Source organism: Vulpes lagopus, chromosome 1 (assembly GCF_018345385.1).
Source record: "Vulpes lagopus strain Blue_001 chromosome 1, ASM1834538v1, whole genome shotgun sequence".
Classification (NCBI taxonomy): Eukaryota; Metazoa; Chordata; class Mammalia; order Carnivora; family Canidae; genus Vulpes; species Vulpes lagopus.
The window spans coordinates 73,635,458-73,653,235 of NC_054824.1; the positions used below are offsets into that span (position 1 = coordinate 73,635,458).

The following is a 17,778-nucleotide window of genomic DNA, read 5'->3' on the forward strand; positions in this document are numbered from 1 at the left end:
AGGGGCTGATTCCCTGCTGCTTGGGCGGCAGAGGACAAGCTCTCATGCTGTCTCTCTCTCAATCTCTCCAGGATTGCCCTAAAACCCCGTGCCCCGCCCCCTCCCCCTGCCCCCGCCCCCCCATTCTCCTGCACAGCAACACGGAGCATCCACGGCTCTGATTCGTGGCGGGCACACAGGCTACCCCACTTCAGGGTCTAGAGTTCACATCTGAATGATCTTGTTTAAAACAAGTTGTTTCCGAAACGCCCACATTCTGCTCCGCTGTGATGTAGAAGATCACACCTCCCCCTGCTTCTGGATGGAGGGTGCTGCTCGCCTGACCCACGATGCCAAGAGAATCCCTGAGGAGAAGCCAAGGGCAGCAGGACGAGTTGATTCTTCTAAAGATGGTTCCATGAGACTGCAGAGAAATGGTTGGAAAAATCCTCGTCTGGATTTTGGTGGTTCAGTGGTGACGGAGCAGAGAGAGAAATAGTTGGGATAGAGCACCTGGGTAGAGCCCCGCGCCCACTTCTCTCAGGCACCCTGACCCCTCACTCCTCTTGAAGCTTTAAATGCATTCTCTATAATTTAGGGAACAGGACCAGATCTTCTCTTCAAAATTTTCCAGTTCAACAGAATGGACTATTATTAATCAATTTTCATTTTGTGTGTGTGTGTGTGTGTGTGTTCCATGTTTCATATGATTCTTGGAGGCCGACAAAACATAAATTTGGCACAAGATTTTAAAAACTTAAGTGAGGAAACTGGAAAGGAGAGAAAAAACCGGGCATGCTTTGTTAGGAGTGGACTGAAATTTGCCTCTGAGCTTCCTAGCAGCCAATTGGAGGAAGGAAATAGAGTTGGTTACAAGACTAACAGTATAGACATACGCTGGGGAAACCAGTTGTGGGCGAATCAACTCTTCTGGGGTCTAAGATCTGAGACAAATTTCTCCCTTAGGTCTTCATAGAATTTCTACTCTGTCATGTTCAATAAGATCTTTTCCAGAAACACTTTAGCTTTCTTATATAAGGTGACCCTGCGTTGGTCAGTGCACCGCGCCTGGTACAGTCTGACCCAGATCCAAAAACTGTAGTCCTCCTCTGAAGTTCTCCGGGGGTCTTTATAAGGCAGAGGACAATAGCAGAGGACTTAGAACCGCACCTCAACTGGGGGCCCACTGACCCCAGGGCATATAATCCAGATGACCAAAGTCATCTGCTCCAGCCATCCCTCTCTCCCCCTCCTGGCACCTCCATGCTGCTGCTATTGACCTTGCTACCTGGGGGCAATGGCAGGCCAAAGACCAGCTGGGGTTGGTTTGGATAAAACAGACTCTCTTGGCTCCCAGGTGCCGCACAGAATTAGGCTCGAACCTCTCCACCTGCTGTTCAAGGCTCTATGTGATCCGTCCCACCTCCTCCTGTGGCCTCAACAGAGAACGTCCTTGCCTTCCCCATCCCCAGGTCAGGCGCCCGGCACCCCCGGCAGGTGTTGACTTCCTTCATGTGGACACCATCCAGCCTTCCGTGTGTGTCCTTTGCTTCTCGTCCCCCAAGTAAGCTTCTCTTTTGACATTGATCCCATCCTCCAAGACCGGGCCCGGGGCCACCAGAGCTAGTCCTTCCCTACTTTTCCAGCAGACATAACCTCCACCTCTCCCCTAGCCCTTGTCAATGCCACGTTCATTCACACAGCCCTTGTTTCTGAGTCTTGCCAGCCCTCAGCCCACAAGAAGAATTTGAGTTTCTGCAGGTTTGGCCTCTCTCTCCAGCTTGACGGGGGGCTTCTTGAGGGCGAAAGCCTCAGTTTACAAGTCCTAGCTTTTGGGGTCTCAGCACCACTCCCCACCCCACCCCCAGCAGAACTCCAGTATGTATCTGCAGAATTCACCTGCAGGAGAGAAGGGCATAGTAGGGCTGTATCAGGAGAGGGGAGACCCCAGGGGCGCCTTGCCCTGATGGATGGGGAGGAAGCCAGCAGGCAGCGGGCCACCAGCTAGGGGAGCTGGGGAGGAGCAGGGACTTCTCATCCCTTTGTCACAGCAGGGCTGGCCTGCACAGTAGCCAAAGGTGGGGCTGCAGGGGTGATTGCTTCCCGGTAAATGAGCACCTAACATGCTTTGTGCTCATCAGCTTTCTTGCTGCCTCTGCTTATTTAGCCAAAGCATTCTTTTTTTTTTTTTCTTTTAAGATTTTATTTATTTATTCATGAGAAACACAGAGAGAGGCAGAGACCCAGGCAGAGGGAGGAGCAGGCTCCATGCAGGGAGCCCGACGTGGGACTCAATCCCAGGGCCCCGGGATCACGCCCTGAGCCAAAGGCAGGTGCTCAAGCCCTGAGCCACCCAGGAGTCCCTAACCAAAGCGTTCTGATCACAACAGCCATCAGGGCTTGTTGACATTTTTGAAATTGTGCATTCATGCAACTCAAGCCTCAGCCCTCCGTCCAGCAGCTGTGCCACATATTAATTACAGCAACGAATGAGGGGAGCCTGGTTGATCCTCTGGGGGAGGGTGGGGCTTATTTTTTTCAAGGATATGGTTTCCACTTACAGGGTGTGTTGGTTTGCTTTTCAGGGTTCCCATGGGGCCACAGCTGAGCACCCACTGAGTCCAGGGCCTTCTGCTGGGTTCCTGAGTGTTCCCAAACACCTTGGTTCATGGGCAGGTACGTGTGCTTGTGTCCACGTACGGGTGCGTGAGGGTTTGTTAGTGTAAGAGCTCACGCACGGCTGGGTCTGGACCCCTGGCAGGTCCGTGTGCCCCACGGCGCACCTCAGCGAACGCCCTGGGAGGGCAGGCAGGTTCTATTTGCTCCTGGCCGCCGGTGAAGCGCCAGGGAAGCTGTACCGCTCACGGGGGTCACTGGCGATTCAAAGAGAGACCTTGTGTTGGTGCCCAAGTGTCCAGGCCATCATTCCTGGGCTCTGATCTTTCCCAGCAGAACCCAACTGGGCAGGCTGGGAATACTTTATTTTGATTGTCACCAGCTCCTCACAGGAGGATTCCGGTAACTTCTCCCAGATGAGTTAGTAACTTGTCTCTGGGCCTCGGAAGGCAGGGCCCCTGGGGCAAAGGTCTGTGGGGAAGGATTTTACATGCAGTAGGAGGGATTGGAGCCCCTGGACCCCCGGGGGAGGATGGAGCCCCCGGACCCACAAGAGGGGATGGAGCCCCCAGATCCAGGGGAGGAGATGGAGCCCCCAGATCCAGGGGAGGGGATGGAGCCCCCAGATCCAGGGGAGGGGATGGAGCCCCCAGATCCAGGGGAGGGGATGGAGCCCCAGATCCAGGGGAGGGGATGGTGCCCCAGGACCCACGGGAGGGGATGGAGCCCCTGGACCCACGGGAGGGGATGGAGCCCCTGGACCCACGGGAGGGGATGGACAAAGGTGGACCCTTTTTTCTTCACACGTACAAGATGTTACATGATGTTTCATTCATTCTGCGACTCTTTTAGCTCCCAAAACGCGGTGTTTCCAGTTACCAAGACACGAGCATCAAAAGCAAAGAGGCCTTTTGTGCTGCGGCTCCGCAGGAAGGATCGCAGTTAGGACCTTCTGGTCCCGCCGACGCTCTGTGGTTCACCTACGCCCTGCGCAGCAACGCCCAGCAGCTGGTGAGGTCCGGGGTAGGACCCCGTTTGTCTGCGAGCAGGACACAGGCTGTTGCTGCACAGCGGGGATGATCTCGAGATCTCTGAATGAAGGACCGCTGGAAGAGCCTCTTTCTACGTCAGGTCACACACACAGGCTCGAGGGATTAGGACACGAGTGTGCCTTCCGAGGGGTAACCCAGCGTCATCCTTCACAGACTGCACCCTGCAAACATCGAGTGACCTGATCCTCCAAGAGGCCCCTGAGGTCAGTAGTATCGCCCGTTCTAAACCAGGGGGTTTGAGTGATACGTCAAGATCACACCACGAGGGAATCCCTGGGTGGCTCAGTGGTTAGCGCCTGCTTCACGCCCAGGGCCTGACCCAGGGTGTGATCCTGGAGACCCGGGATCGAGTCCCACGTGGGGCCCCCTGCATGGAGCCTGCTTCTCCCTCTGCCTGTGTCTCTGCCTCTCTCTCTCTCTCTCTCATGAATAAATAAATAAAATCTTAAAAAAACAACAAAAAAAAGATCACACGAGGCCCATGGGTGAGCCCAGCAATTCTTCTCTTTAGGGAAAGGTGCTGTTTCATTGCCAAGGGGAACGCTGGGGCTCGCGGCCTGCTGGGGGGCCGTGCCGGGGACTCGCCTGCTGTGTCTCATTACCTCCCGCCTCCCCCAGACGTGGGCCGCCTCCGGCAAGCCACCCCTCACCGCGCAAGGCCTGGGTGCAGCCTGGGTCGGTCGGAGGGGAGGTCTCGCAGGTAACGCTCCTTTTAAGAAAGAAGAAATGAAAGAATGGTCTATGCCGGTCGTCCCCTGGAGGAGGGAGTCAAGCATCTTGTGGACCGAGCAACGTCAGGAAGACTTTTCCAGCAATTTGCATTGCCTTCCAGCCGACTCACAGCGGGGGCAGTGGGGGCAGCGCCCCTGATGTTCAAGCAGAGTCCGGATGGCACCCACCAGGCCCCTGCCCCAGGTGCTGTGTGGCTCTACGTGACACCTGCAGGCTCTGGCAGCCGTGGGGCGGGGGACGCCAGCCGTGGCCGCAGCAGTGCCCTCCTGCCCGGGCCGTGGTGGCTCTCGCCGACGGGCGACCAGAGGGGCAGCGGGTGCAGAAAAGCGGGCCGTGTGCGCTCAGGCCCCCTAGGAAGCAGACACCGTGATGGGTTTGGGTGCACGAGGTTCACTGGGCAAGGGTCTGCGAGGGCCCGGGAGGAGGCAGCAGGGATGGGGGACCCCCTTCTGACCCCCGTGCAGGCCTGAGCTGGGAAGGGGGGCCCGGATCTCAGGGGACGTGCCTCCCTCCCTGTCGGCACCGGCGGCCAAAGACTGGGCCCAGGCCTGTTCCAGGGTGATGGGGCTCCTCTTCCCGGCCTGGCCGCCGTCTGGGCCATGAGGACACAGTGTGACCCACGAAGGCCTGCGGGGCTCTGGCTCCGGCCGTCCCCCCCCTCCCCCGGGGCCCAGCTGGGGCTCGCAGGCCCATGGAGGGTGGAGGACCCGGGGAGAGGGAGAGGGGCCGCTGGGGCAGCCGAGGGAACACTGGCCTCCATCTCTGTGGGACTTCAGGGACGGGGCGAGGTCCCGGCCCCAAGATCCCACCTGCGGCCTGGAGGCAGCAGCAGGGCCCAGGGCGCTCTGAGTCCCAGCAGCCCCCGTCGCCGGCCCTGGCCCACACGGACTCCACGCTGCTCCTCCTTTGCAAGCCTTGGCTCCCTCCCCGGGACACTCGGCAGCCAGTGAAAGGCGGAGGCCGGGCGGTGCCGCGGGGAGGCCCCTGGTGGGGGCCGGGCCCAGGGCAGAGGCGACGGCAGCTCAGCCACGTCCCATCGCAGAGCGGCGAGGTGTGGGTCGGAGGCTCTGGTGGCGGCCGCAGGCTGCAGGCGGGCGGAAGCTCCTGCCCTGGCCTGTCCTCCTGGGGGCTCGGTGTACTCGGTGGAACCCAGCCGCCCCGGGAAGCGGCCCAGAGGCTCAGCGCCCCGCCCCCCTACGGCGCAGCCCTGGGGCCTCCAGTCACTGCTCAGCCTTTAGGCGCTTCCTCTGCAACCAGCCTGGGTGAGCGCTGGGAAGGACGCGCAGCCGACGGGCCCAGGGGTGACATCAGGCGTTGCGGCAACGATCCGTCCCTGAGCAAACGGGAGGACGCGGCTTGCTCTGCCCCGAATCTGCGCCCCCAAGGCCCTTGAGCATCTCTGGGGGGAGGGTTAGATCCTGGGGGCGGCAGCACCCCCGGCAGGAGGCGGCGGACGGGCGTGTCATCACGCGCTCTCCCCGGGCGCCCGCGTGGGCACAGAGCCCAGGCTGCCGGCCTGCGACGGCCCCAGACACGGCCCCAGGGCTCGGGCCGCTGCGCTCCTGGTGGCTGCTCATGCGGAGGTGGGCGCCGTGGCCGTGGCCATAGGGCTGCAGGTCCCCAGGCCCCGGGGCCTCCGGAGGGGCTCCCCCAGCTCAGGTTGCTCCCGGACCCCGAGGCCCAGCTCCAAGGCCTGAGGAGCACCCCCCCAGCAGCGAGCGCAGGCCCAGCTGCTTTCTCCCCGATCTCCCCGAAACTGCCTGCAGCCGGCTCCCAGGCAGAAGCCCCACCCCCAGCTCCGTCGCCCGCCCTCCCCTCGGGACCCTGATGGCCGCCGATGGGCCCCTGTCTCGTGGGAGCGTGGCCAGCCCTCAGGCAGCTCCCGTGGTGACCGGCTGCGCGGCGTGAGGCCCAGGCGCGTCCTTTCCACGCGTCCTTTCCACTCAGCACAGTCCCCGCCCTGTTCCCTGGCAACCCCTCCAAGCCCTGGCTGTGGACACCCTCCCTCCATCCCCACCCCAAATGCCACGGATCCTTCCCCAGTTACTCAGCCACCTGCCCCACCAAGTGGTCCTCGGGAGCTGGCCGGCCAGGGCCTCCGCCACCCCGTCGCCGACTCCGGCGTCCTTCCTGCCAGGAAGCCCCACGAGGTCGAGCGCGCAGCAGGTGCCGAGGGTGCGCTCGCCCCGCAGACCCAGAAACCTGGGCCCAAAGCCACAGTAAAGGCGGCTCCTCGAAGGCCGTGGGATCAGGAATTCTCCGCAGAGCCCATCAAGTGCCACGAAGGCCTCGGAGCGAGGCAAAGCCAGTCTCAGCAAGGAGCCCCACGCAATGACCCTCGGGCCTGACGCTTGCTCCCTGGTGGAAGCTTAGATGCTGAGGGATTTGCAAAATTTCAAAATGGCTTAGAATTGAGCAAGTTGAGTCTTTTTTGCCAGTGAATTCTCATAAGAATATAAACAGCTCCGGCAAGCTTCACAATGACGCCCTGGCCGCGGCCTAAGCCCCTCGCGGAGCCTCCCTTCTCTCCTCCCAGACTCCGCCAACGTTCCCTGGTGCCCCGGGGTTCCTAGAACACGGGTGAGAACCACCACGCCCCTGTCGCCCTGTACCCTGGATCTGTCGGCCAGCGAGGCGGCCAAGCAAGTCCTGCCCCACGCTCCTGCAGCTCCTAGAAGACAGGACGGCTCCGGCTCGGTGAGCCCTGGCGCCGGGCACAACCGCAGGCATCGCCTGGATGGACTGTCGCTGGACGGGGGAGGAAGGGGACAGTAAGGCCGGACAGGAGAGAGGGCCCACGGAGGGCGGAGTGCAGGCGGCAGCCCAGCAGGCAGGAAGCCAGGGCAGAGGAGGAGGCGCCCTCAGTAAACGGGGGTGGGGGCACGCCTCGGCCCGGGGCACGTGGCTACCAGAGACCCGCACTGGCCCCGGCTGGGCTCGCTGCCCCCGTCCCGCCCCCCGTGCGCGTCCAGGCCGTTGCCATCGGCCCCAGCGGCAGCACCCGGCAGCAGGCCCCGCTCCAGCCGCTGCAGCTCCTGTCCTCGCTTGGCGTCTGGGGACTGCCGGGTTTCCTTCCTGCGGCCACACTTGGATCTTCACTGACGACTTTCGCCATGCGTCATCCGGCCGCTTGTGGCCCAAGTGATGCTTAGCCGTCCCGTTCCTACAGTCCGTCTTGCCCGGGACCCTCCAGAACGCACATCGACGCCCCTCGCCACCACTGCTCCGCCGTACCTGTCCGATGACCAGCGCGATGACCACTGAGCTACCTCTTTGCCGCGCGCCACGCGGGGCTGCGGGGGGGGGGGGGGGTCTGGCAGATTGTAAGAGCCGCTGCCCACTGCCGCAAGGCCTCTGCTCCAGCTAGGACCCGGGTACAGTCCTTTCGTCTTTCCATTTGGCAGCCAAGCTCCTCCTTCCGTCCCGGCTAAAGAGTCATATGGATTCTGGCTTTTTAATCGAAACCATTTAATTATACTCAAAAAAAAAAAAAAAAAAAAAAGAAAAGAAAAGAAAAGAAAAGAAACCATTTAACGCCCATCTTGGAAATAGCCGAGGATGGTGTCAATAAATAGATTCCCATTTTAATCCTGATGTTTTCAGGTGGAACATGGCATTTAGGGAGTTTAACCAACACGTTAGGTGGGAAAATAGGCTTTTTCTGCCTCCCCACACAAGCAGGGAGTGATTGGAATTTTTTATTAACATTTTTGCCCTTTTGTTCTTGATCATTAGGAGCTATGAAGCTATTTTTCAATGTCAGCTTGTTATCTGTAAACAGGGTGATAATCTGCTCTCCCTTGGATCTTAGAACATTTTCCCTGTACCTCTCCCCTGACACGTACGGCTTGTACCGTTTTGATATCCCCTAATCTACTGACCCCGGACTAGAGGGGGGCCCAAGCAATATTTCTTAGGCCGAAGAGTGGCATAAGGCCCTACTCTGTATGGAAATACTTCACTTCTTTGGGCAGATGATTTATGTTGCAAGATGCTACACGCAGACTAGGAGACCGGAGACCTCCTGGGACAAACATCTCCAGATTTGGGCTGGGGGTTTACGGGCAAGCTAATGTCTCCCAGTTCTCCCGAAAATAAATCTGCTGCTGGCCGTGGGTGGAATGGGCTGTCATGGTGATGAAATAGTTGGGGAGAGTCCATGGAACCAGCACAGAAGTGCAAAACAGTGGTTTTGTGACCAATATAACGAGCCCTGGGGTAACCTGCTCAAAAGCTCACCCCGTGATCTAGGCTGGGAACATAAAGCTCCGCCCCAATATGAAGCAAGGATCCTGACGCTGGAACAGTCTTTGTTTCTTCTATATTATCCCAGGACTCATAGGGTAACCGGCGCTCAGCGAGGGGCCCATCATCGGTCGGAGACTCGCCAGACCCTTGGAGCCAGTGAGGACCTCGCCTCTCTCACCTGTTGCCTTCGTTGCAAATCTGCTTCCAAGATACAGGAGCTAAATACGACTCTCTAAGGGGAACGAAACTTGAGTAACACAGAGTCAGCAGGGGAAGTGCTGAGTCTAGGAACAGAAGATTCAGAAAGTCACCAACAAACAAGAGGAGTATGTGTCAAACCGAGAGGCCGCCTCCGGCTGCTGCATCCTGCCTGCCTCGTGCACACCGCGCCGGCCTGTCGGGCCGCACAACAGTGCATCTGCTCCACCGTAATGATGTGACACTAGGAGAAGTGGCCGGGAGGGAGGGAGAGTGGCGTTCTGAGCGCACAGCATTTCTCACTCCATTCCCTGGGGGAAGCTGAAGGACAGGCCACTGGAATTTGCAGAGGCTGGAAGTCATTTGATTTGGTGAAGTTCCTTACAACACATCGGGTTACAGAATCGCGGGATCTCAAGGTGGGGAGAGAACTCGGAGGTCGTTTAGTCCATCCAGTTCGGGAATCTCCTCCACGATATCCCTACCAATTGGCTCCATGAACTCTGTTTCAAGAGCTGCCGTGATGGGGAGCTCAAGGGACCGTCTTTCCCCGCTACGAGGAGACAGAGATTTCCCGGGGAAGGTCACCATTTGCCAAAAACCAGGTTTTCTACAAAATCATCCTAAACCATTGTAGCAGGTCCTCCCACTCCCTCCCCACCCTATGATTCACCCCTTGGGAGCTCCCCAAACCTGTCCCCTTTGTCTCAAAACCCTACCCTACTACTCCTCCCGTCTCTTACCAAGGCATCCTCCCTCCTATAGTCATTGAGGAAATCAAGACAATCAGACAAAAACCATTAGCTCCCCCGCTCCTTCCTTCCAATTCTCTCTGGTGGTTTATGTTTTTCCTTCTTCCTGTGCCCCAGGAAGAAGTGTCTCTCTTCGTGTCCCAAGGTAGCCTTTCCTCTCATTGCGCTGGGGGTGGGATTTATTTTTTATTTATTTATTTTTTTAGAAGATAGTTGTTTTTTTTTTTTTAAGATTTATTTCTTTATTCATGATAGACAGAGAGAGAGAGAGAGAGAGAGAGGCAGAGGAGGAGGGAGAAGCAGGCTCCATGCAGGAGCCCGATGTGGGACTCAATCCCGGGTCTCCAGGATCACGCACTGGGCCGAAGGCAGGTGCTAAACCGCTGCGCCACCCAGGGATTCCCCTGGGGGTGGGATCTGTGGTGAGAATGTTTCTCAGCCTTTTCTACCCATTTTGATGTAGATATTTTCTTGCCCATCCAGTGCAGAGGAGTTGCTCAGCTGGTTTCTAGATTTCTTTCCTAAAGAATTGCTCCATGCGTAGCGGCCGATTTGACGTGTCCACGGCAGAAGGTGACTTCAGGAGCCTCGTAAGTCACCATCTTGGACCAGAACCAGGAGACCTTCCCCTCTTGCTGGAAATCACACCCCCACCGCCCCGTGTTAGATCTGAACCAGCAGGCAGGTCCTCGCTTTCCCGTAGCTCCAACTTCTCCACCTCTTAAGAGCCACCCTCCTCGGCCTGTGAGTATGTTCAGGTCCTTCCTACTCTCTTCACCCTGCTGCCTCTTCCATCCCTCTTGCCTCACCCTTCTTGTATTAGTTAGGATAGTCTAGGTTGTGCTGCTATAACAAACAGCCCCAAATCTAACACAACAAAGACTTGGTTTATTTTTCCTCATTCAGGCAAAGTCCACTACAGGTCAATGTGACTTTCTAGAGCAACTGTCTTCCAAGCGGGGCCCCAGCCAGGCAGGCTGCTTTAACCTTGTGGCTCCCTCTTCTCAACCCAAGACCTCCTCCACTTGGGGCGGCAGGAGAAGAGATAGCCCCCTCCTATCTCCGTGGAAATAGGAAATGTTCCTCCTGTGTGCCAGGAAGGACAAAATCACAGGAAATAGAAAGTCGCTAGAGGCTCTTTACCACACCCTCACCAACCTAACCGAATGCAGATTTGGCCACGTCCACTTCCGTGCCTCCTTGTACCTTAACCGCTGAAAATGGCTTCTGCCTCCCTGCACACAGGAAATGCTTCCTCTCCCAGGGACCACCGATGAAATCTTAGACTTCTGGCTTCTCCTGCTCGAGTCACAGGAACTCGGCTTCTGGGGCATCCTCTTCACTGGTCTATGCTTTAATGTTTTGTAAAGATTTTTATTTTTAATTTAATTTTATTTTTTTTATTTATTCATGATAGACATAGAGAGAGAGAGAGAGAGAGAGAGAGAGAGAGAGGCAGAGGCACAGGCAGAGGGAGAAGCAGGCTCCATGCCGGGAGCCCGACGTGGGACTTGATCCCGGGACTCCAGGATCGTGCCCCGGGCCAAAGGCAGGCGCCAAACTGCTGAGCCACCCAGGGATCCCCTATGCTTTAATGTTTTGTTCTGGATTATTTTGTTCACAGTCACTGTAAGAAATAACCAGAATTGATTTTGTGCATTTGCTACGAAAGTTTTGCTGAGAAATTAGTCTATTATACGCCCCTATTTTCCTTATGGAAGTCTTAGGTGAAAAATAATTTTCAGGGCAGTCCCAGTGGCCCAGTGGTTTAGCATCGCCTTCAGCCCGGGGCGTGACCCTGCCGTGCCCTGCTGCACACTCGCCCCTGGAGCCCTGCAGGGTGTGCGGCGTCTGACCCGGCCTTAAGTTGCCACTGGCTGGAAAAAAGGAAGAAGAGAAGAAAAAGAAACCACAATGAAAATATTATACTTTGCGCAGCCCGGGTGGCTCAACGGTTAGTGCCGCCTGCAGCCCAGGGTGTGACCCCAGGTTGTGGGATCGAGTCCCACGTCGGGCTCCCTGCGTGGAGCCTGCTTCTCCCTCTGCCTGTGTCTCTGCATCTCTCTCTCTCTCTCTGCACCTCTCATGAATAAATAAAATAAAAATCTTAAAAAAAATAATTTTAAATTTGGTGCCAACAAAAGTACCATCTCTCCTAAGGAAATATGTTCACACCTTTTATATAATGTTCCACATTTTGCTTTTTTTTTTTTTTTTAAATTTTTTATTTATTTATGATAGTCACAGAGAGAGAGAGAGAGGCAGAGACACAGGTGGAGGGAGAAGCAGGCTCCATGCACCGGGAGCCTGATGTGGGATTCGATCCCGGGTCTCCAGGATCGCGCCCTGGGCCAAAGGCAGGCGCCAAACCACTGCGCCACCCAGGGATCCCCACGTTTTGCTTTTTAAGCTGGCCGGCAAGAAGCACAGAACCAAACCACAGTCCGTCTTGATACTAATCCTTATAAAGACCTCCCAATCAGACAGGCAGACCTAAAACCGTCTGTGTTTGGGCGATGGGATCTTTAATACAGAAAATCCTAAAGACTCCACCAAAAAAGTGTCAGAACTAATCAACGAATTCAGCAAAATGGCAGATCCCAAAATCAACGTATAGCACACTCTTGTACACTAGCAATGAAACACTGGAAAAAAGGAAGAAAATAACCCCACTCACAATAGCATCAAAAACAACAAAATCCTTAGGAATACATTTAACCAAGGAGGTGAAAGGTCTGTACCTGACAACTACAAGGCCCTGGTGAAAGAAATCGAGGACACGAACAGATGGAAAGATCTCTTGTGTTCATGGATCGAAAGAATCGACGCGGCTAAAATGTCCATAGTGCTCGAAGCCATCTATGGACACAGTGCAATCCTCTCAAAATTCCAGCGGCATTTTCCCCCCAGAAATAGAAAACACAATCTTCAGATTTGTATAGAGTCACAAAAGAGCCCCAACAGCTAAAGCGATCTTGAGAAAGAACAGGCTGGAGGCATCACACTGCCTGATTTCAGACCCTACGGTGAAGCTCTACAGCAGTGTGGCCCCCGGGCACCTGGGGGCTCAGCTGGGGGCTCAGCTGCCCACCGTTGATTCCTGCTCAGGTCATGACCTGAGGGCCCTGAGATCCAGCCCCATGTCGGGCTCTGTGCTGGGCAAGGGGCCTGCTTGAGATTCTCTCTCTCCCTCTCCCACGGCCCTCCCGCTCCCCCTCCCCCTCTAAAAAATAAAAATGTCTTAAAAAACCAGTATGAGGCTGGATAAAAATAGACACAAACACTTGTGGAGCCGAACAGAGAGACCAGAAACAAGCCCCTGGGACTCAATGGGGAAAGGGCAGGGTCTCCGATAACGGGCGCCGGGACGCTGGACGCCCCGCGGAGGAGTGAAGTCGGATCGCCATCCTACACGGCTCACAAACACCAACTCCCGATGCCGTGCAGATTAAACCCAAGACCTGAAACGGTAAAACTCTCCGAGGAAAACACAGGGGGAGGCTCTTCGAAACTGGTCTCGGCAATGAATTTTTGGGTATGACACCAAAGGAACGGGCAAAACACGCGAACATCAGCAGGGCGGATGACAACAAACTGAAAACCTTCAACGGGCAAAGGAAATCATCAACAAAATGAAAAGTCCATCTGTGGAATGGGAAAAAATACTTGCAAGTCAGGATAAGGGGTTGTTATCCAAAGTATGTAAAGAACTCACGCAACTTAATAAACAATCTGATTAAAAAATGGGCAGAGGATCTGAATAGAAATTTCCCCAAAGACGTACAGATGGCCAACAGGTAGGTGGACAGAAATTGCAGTGTATTGACCGTCCGGAAGCGTCCAGATAGGGAAGTGTGTCAGTTTGCTGGGACCACGGTACCCAATACCCCCGACCCCTGGGGGATGGGGGTGGGGCGGGGAGGGGGACTTAGCAGAAAGGTACTGTCTCATGGTTCTGGAGGCTGGAAGTCAAAGGTCAAGGGGTCTACAGGTTTGCTTTCTTCCTTTTTAAGAAAAAAAACATACTTAAGTAATTAATTAATTTATTTAAATAAAATTCATTTTATTTTTATTTAATTAAAATATATTTAATTAATTAATTAATTAATTAATTAATTTATTTATTTGAGCACACGTGCAAGGGGGCACAGAGGCAGAGGGAGAAGCAGGCTCCCCACGGTCTCACCCTGGGACTCGATCCCAGGCCCCAGGGTCACGACCAGAGCCGAAGGCAGGTGCCTAACGAGGGAGCCAGCCAGGCGCCCCTGCAGGTTTGGGTTCCTCCGAAGCGTCCCCCCGGCTTGCCGAGGTCCCTCCTCACTGTGTGGCCACAGGGCCCTCCTCGGAGCACGTGCACGTCTGGTGTGTCCGTGCGTCCAAGTGCCCTGTTCTCACGAGGACAGCAATCGCGTCGGGGAGCAGCCGGCCAGCCGTGCACGTGTCCCGCAGGCCTCCCCAGCTGGGGCTCCGACCCCGTCCACCACAGGCTCCGACCCCGTGGGGGGCACGCGTCCTCTACTACGTGGCAGTGCCGGGGAGGGCCTTCGGGAGGCGGTGGCGGAGCCGAGCCTAGACAAGGCCCCGCTGTCCTCGCCGTCAGGGGCCCACAGGCGGAGGGGCCGCGGCCTTGCATCCCTCACTGTGCCTGCTGGGACGTGGGGCAGGGTGCACACCTACCCCGTGTGCAAGTCTCCATTTGAACGGTCTCGAGTTCAAGCTGGAGCATGATGAGCCGAGGTCGGCAGGTCGTGCCTTGGATGTCGAGACCTGGCCACACACACGCGTAAGCGCAGATGGGTGGTGCCCACACGTGTGCCGGGAGGTCAGCTCCAGTCCTCTGCGCCCTGGTGTTGGCAGATGCAGAGGCTGAGCCCGGAGCGGGGAGGGCGCATCCGAGGAGCCCTGACCTCCCGGACGAGCCCGGGCCCTGCAGAGTGGGGGCCGACACACATGACCGCCCGCGGGCAAGCGTCGGGTCCCCCACCGGGCTAAGGGACGTGCCTCCAGTGGCTGCCACTCACCACGTGGGAAGAGTTTTTTAAGCGGTGACCCTCAGAACCCCCTTGCGTCTGCGTGTCCTCTGCTTCCTGGGCCGGACACGTCCCGTCACCAGTGTCGACGTGGGTTAAGAGGTGGCCTTGGCTGTCCAAGATCGCCCGGCAGGTGAGGGCGCACACAGACGCAGGGGCAGGCCTCTGTCTTGGGTGCGAGGTCCTCTCCACCACAGGCCCTGCTTGCTCAGGGGCTTCTGCTTGCCTGCCGACCCCTCCCTGGGCCTCGCGTGTGCAGACGGGCCTGGACGCATCAGGAGGCGGGGCCGGTTAGTCGAAGCAGGTGCTGCGAGGCACAGCTCATGTGCTCTCCGAGCCCCGGCCCCGACTTCGGCTCTACTCCGTCCGACCGACCGGCAGGTGCTCCACAGGGAGTTTCCATCGGGTAAACGGAATGCGGCCCCGTGGGGATGGGGACGGGACTCGCGGAGATTGGGTTTGGCTCCGGCCCATCTTCATCAACACGGACACTGTCTTTTCTCTGCAACAACAAAGGAGTCTCGTAGCTACAGAAACACCTGAATTATTAGGGTCCGTGTAGGAAACACACCTCGGTTGTTGCCCGTCTAAAACCCTCCCGCATATTACCCATGTTTTTCCCATCGAAAGAATCGTCCGTTTTCTTTTCTGAATGTGGCCTTTAAAACACACAGTTTTCTAGGAGTTGAACTGATTAAATATAGAGGAACAGGCTCTTTTTACGTAGACACACACACACCTGGGACCTTCTGTACATATGATCTTACGTTTTGCATTCTTAGCACATTGTAAGCCATTTCCCAAGGCATTAAATATTCTTGAAAAATAGGATTCTAATGCCTAGATTATTTTATTATATCGGTGTGGCATAATTTATCCACTCCCCTAGTCAACATTTTAGGTTGGTCCCAGGTGCATTCTATTTTATTTTATTTTATTTTATTTTATTTTATTTTATTTTATTATTTTATTTTATTTTATTTTATTTATTTCATTTATCTTTTATTTTATTTTATTTTATTTATTTTACTTTATCTTATTTATTTATTTATTTATTTACTTACTTACTTATTTGATTTTTGGTGTTTTCTATTTTAAAAAAACTGGCGTGATAATGACTCTGTCCACATCTCTTGTTGTTTACTTACAATAAACTTTATTTTTTTGTGTTTTTTTTTTTTTGGTTTTTTTTTTTTTATATTTTTTTTTATTGGAGTTCGCTTACAATAAACTGTAGGATTTCTGAGTTGCCCCCATGAGGTTTTCACGAGCATTACCAAGGGTGTGCGTAAATCCCCAAAGGCGATGTTCCCACGCGGCAGGCACTCAGTGACTAGTGGCTCTAAATAGGGAATCAAGCACCCAGGAGGACAGGACGATTCCGTCAGAACAGAGTCCGGCGGGAGACGTGCTCCGTCCGTCAGGAGATGACGTGACCGGATGGTTCGGGGCAGGGCAGTGAGACGGGGAGGGCAGGTTTTGCTTCCAGGAGCAGCGGGGCCGGCCCATATGCAGAATGAAGCGACAGGACACCGCCGTCTTCCCCGTCCCAGCCGTCCCAGCCACGCTCCCCCGGGGCCCCCAGACACCCTCCGGGAGCACAGCTCGCTCGGGCACAGGGACGCGGGGCCTGGCCGGGGGCTCTCGGGGACGGTGACCACGCTCTTGACTCAGGCCCTCCGGGTGGCAGTAAACTGTGACCCGAGAACAGACGACATAGTCACTGTGTCCTCAAAGGTTGTTTATTAGCTATTCTCACTCACGGTGAAGAGAAATAATAATAATAATAAAAAAAACAGTGAATGAAACCGAGATAAAAGGAGATGGAAATCCAGCGACAGTTCCCCCGAGAACCTGACTGGACCTAACGGGCCGCCAGGGGCGTCCTGTGTGCATCCTGCGAGGGGACGCGCTCAGAGAGGAGCCTACCTCCTTCTAAGGTACGGGGTTGATGCGCTGCAATACGAGGGTCATGGGACAACTTTGTAAAGAGCCCGAACGCTTGTCAGTCCTGGAGTGAACCGCGGGGTGCTCATGGAGGGTGTCTTCCGTGCGCGCGACTCTGCTGCGTGTCCCCGCGGGCGGCCGAGCTCTGTTCCTTGAGGGTGGATCTGATTCCTGGGCCCCCGGGGCCCCCGAGGCCGACTGGGGGGAAGGAGGGATCATGATGTTCTGGGGGGCAGCTGGGAGCGGGAGGCTGGGGAAGCTGCGGTAATGAGCCCGGGCTTCCATGGGCGCCGCTGCTGGCCCCCCACTCCGCGCCCCAAGCCGGCGGCCGCCTTCCACCCGGGCCACGCCGTGTGGGCATCTCGGGTGCATGCACGCGGCCTCCCGGGCGGGCTGGCATCCATGGGGTGCTGGACCTCGGGCTGGCTGCCGGGACCTCGGCTCCCTCGTTCGGAGCTCCCTGGGAGCGACAGCAGTGCTGCTTGTTCCCTCTGGCAAAACGGAAGCTTGGAGATTTAAAATAAATTCATGTGTGGTCTAAGGCCACTCTTGAAAGGATTTCCATTGTTTGGGGGCCAAGGGCAGGCAATGGCATGTTCTGTCCGTTCTCGTCTCTAAACACCTGCTCTCTCGCCCACAGAGGTCTGTGTCCGCCCTTCCGGCGCCACGCCCCCGGGAGCACCTGCAGCGCGGCCAGGCCTCGGGCTGGGACAGACGACGCCCCTAAGCCCCAGATGCTGCCCCGCGGCCCACAGCCGCAGAGGCTCCTAGGCGTCCGGGATGGGGGTGTTGCAGTTCCCGTGGTAGATCTTGACGTGGCCCTCGCAGCGGAAGTAAGCCTCGAAGACGTCACTGTAGCCGTGGTCCCTCCACCAGGTGCACAGCTGCCGGTTCCAGGTGCAGTCCAGCACGTGGAAGAGCTCGGGGTGCTCCATCCCGATCATGGTGAAGAAGTCCTGGTCCCCGAGGTGGCCGCGGAAGTGGTACTTGTCCGCCAGCCGCTGCACCTGCGCCGGCTCCAGCAGGCGGCCGTAGAGCGGGGACCGGCGCATGGCCTCCAGGTCCAGCAGCATCACTCCGCTGTTGAAGCCGGGGAGCCCCTTGGGGGGCGGGCCCCCGACCCGGGTCCCGGGGTTCTCGTGGCGAAACTGCCAGAATGTGTGCCTGGGAAGGGGAGAGAGAGCAGGTTTAGCCTCGCTGGCGTGGGTAAGAGTTCGCCGGCCC

At 56.5% G+C, this 17,778-nt stretch overlaps 1 protein-coding gene across 3 annotated transcripts in view; it reads right to left on the reverse strand.

The window, feature by feature from the left end:
• Positions 1-17,778, reverse strand: part of XXYLT1 (xyloside xylosyltransferase 1) — a 190,455-nt gene that overhangs the window by 51,812 nt on the left and 120,865 nt on the right. The window contains exon 4 of one of the 3 annotated variants that reach the window (XM_041770302.1): positions 16,334-17,718. The exons of 1 other annotated variant lie outside the window; for it this stretch is intronic. In XM_041770302.1, the coding sequence (XP_041626236.1) occupies positions 17,322-17,718 (397 nt within the window). In that variant the 3' untranslated portion in view covers positions 16,334-17,321. Of the gene's footprint in view, positions 1-16,333; positions 17,719-17,778 lie in introns of those variants that run through there. One more of the 3 variants, XM_041770397.1, reaches the window with a different exon arrangement.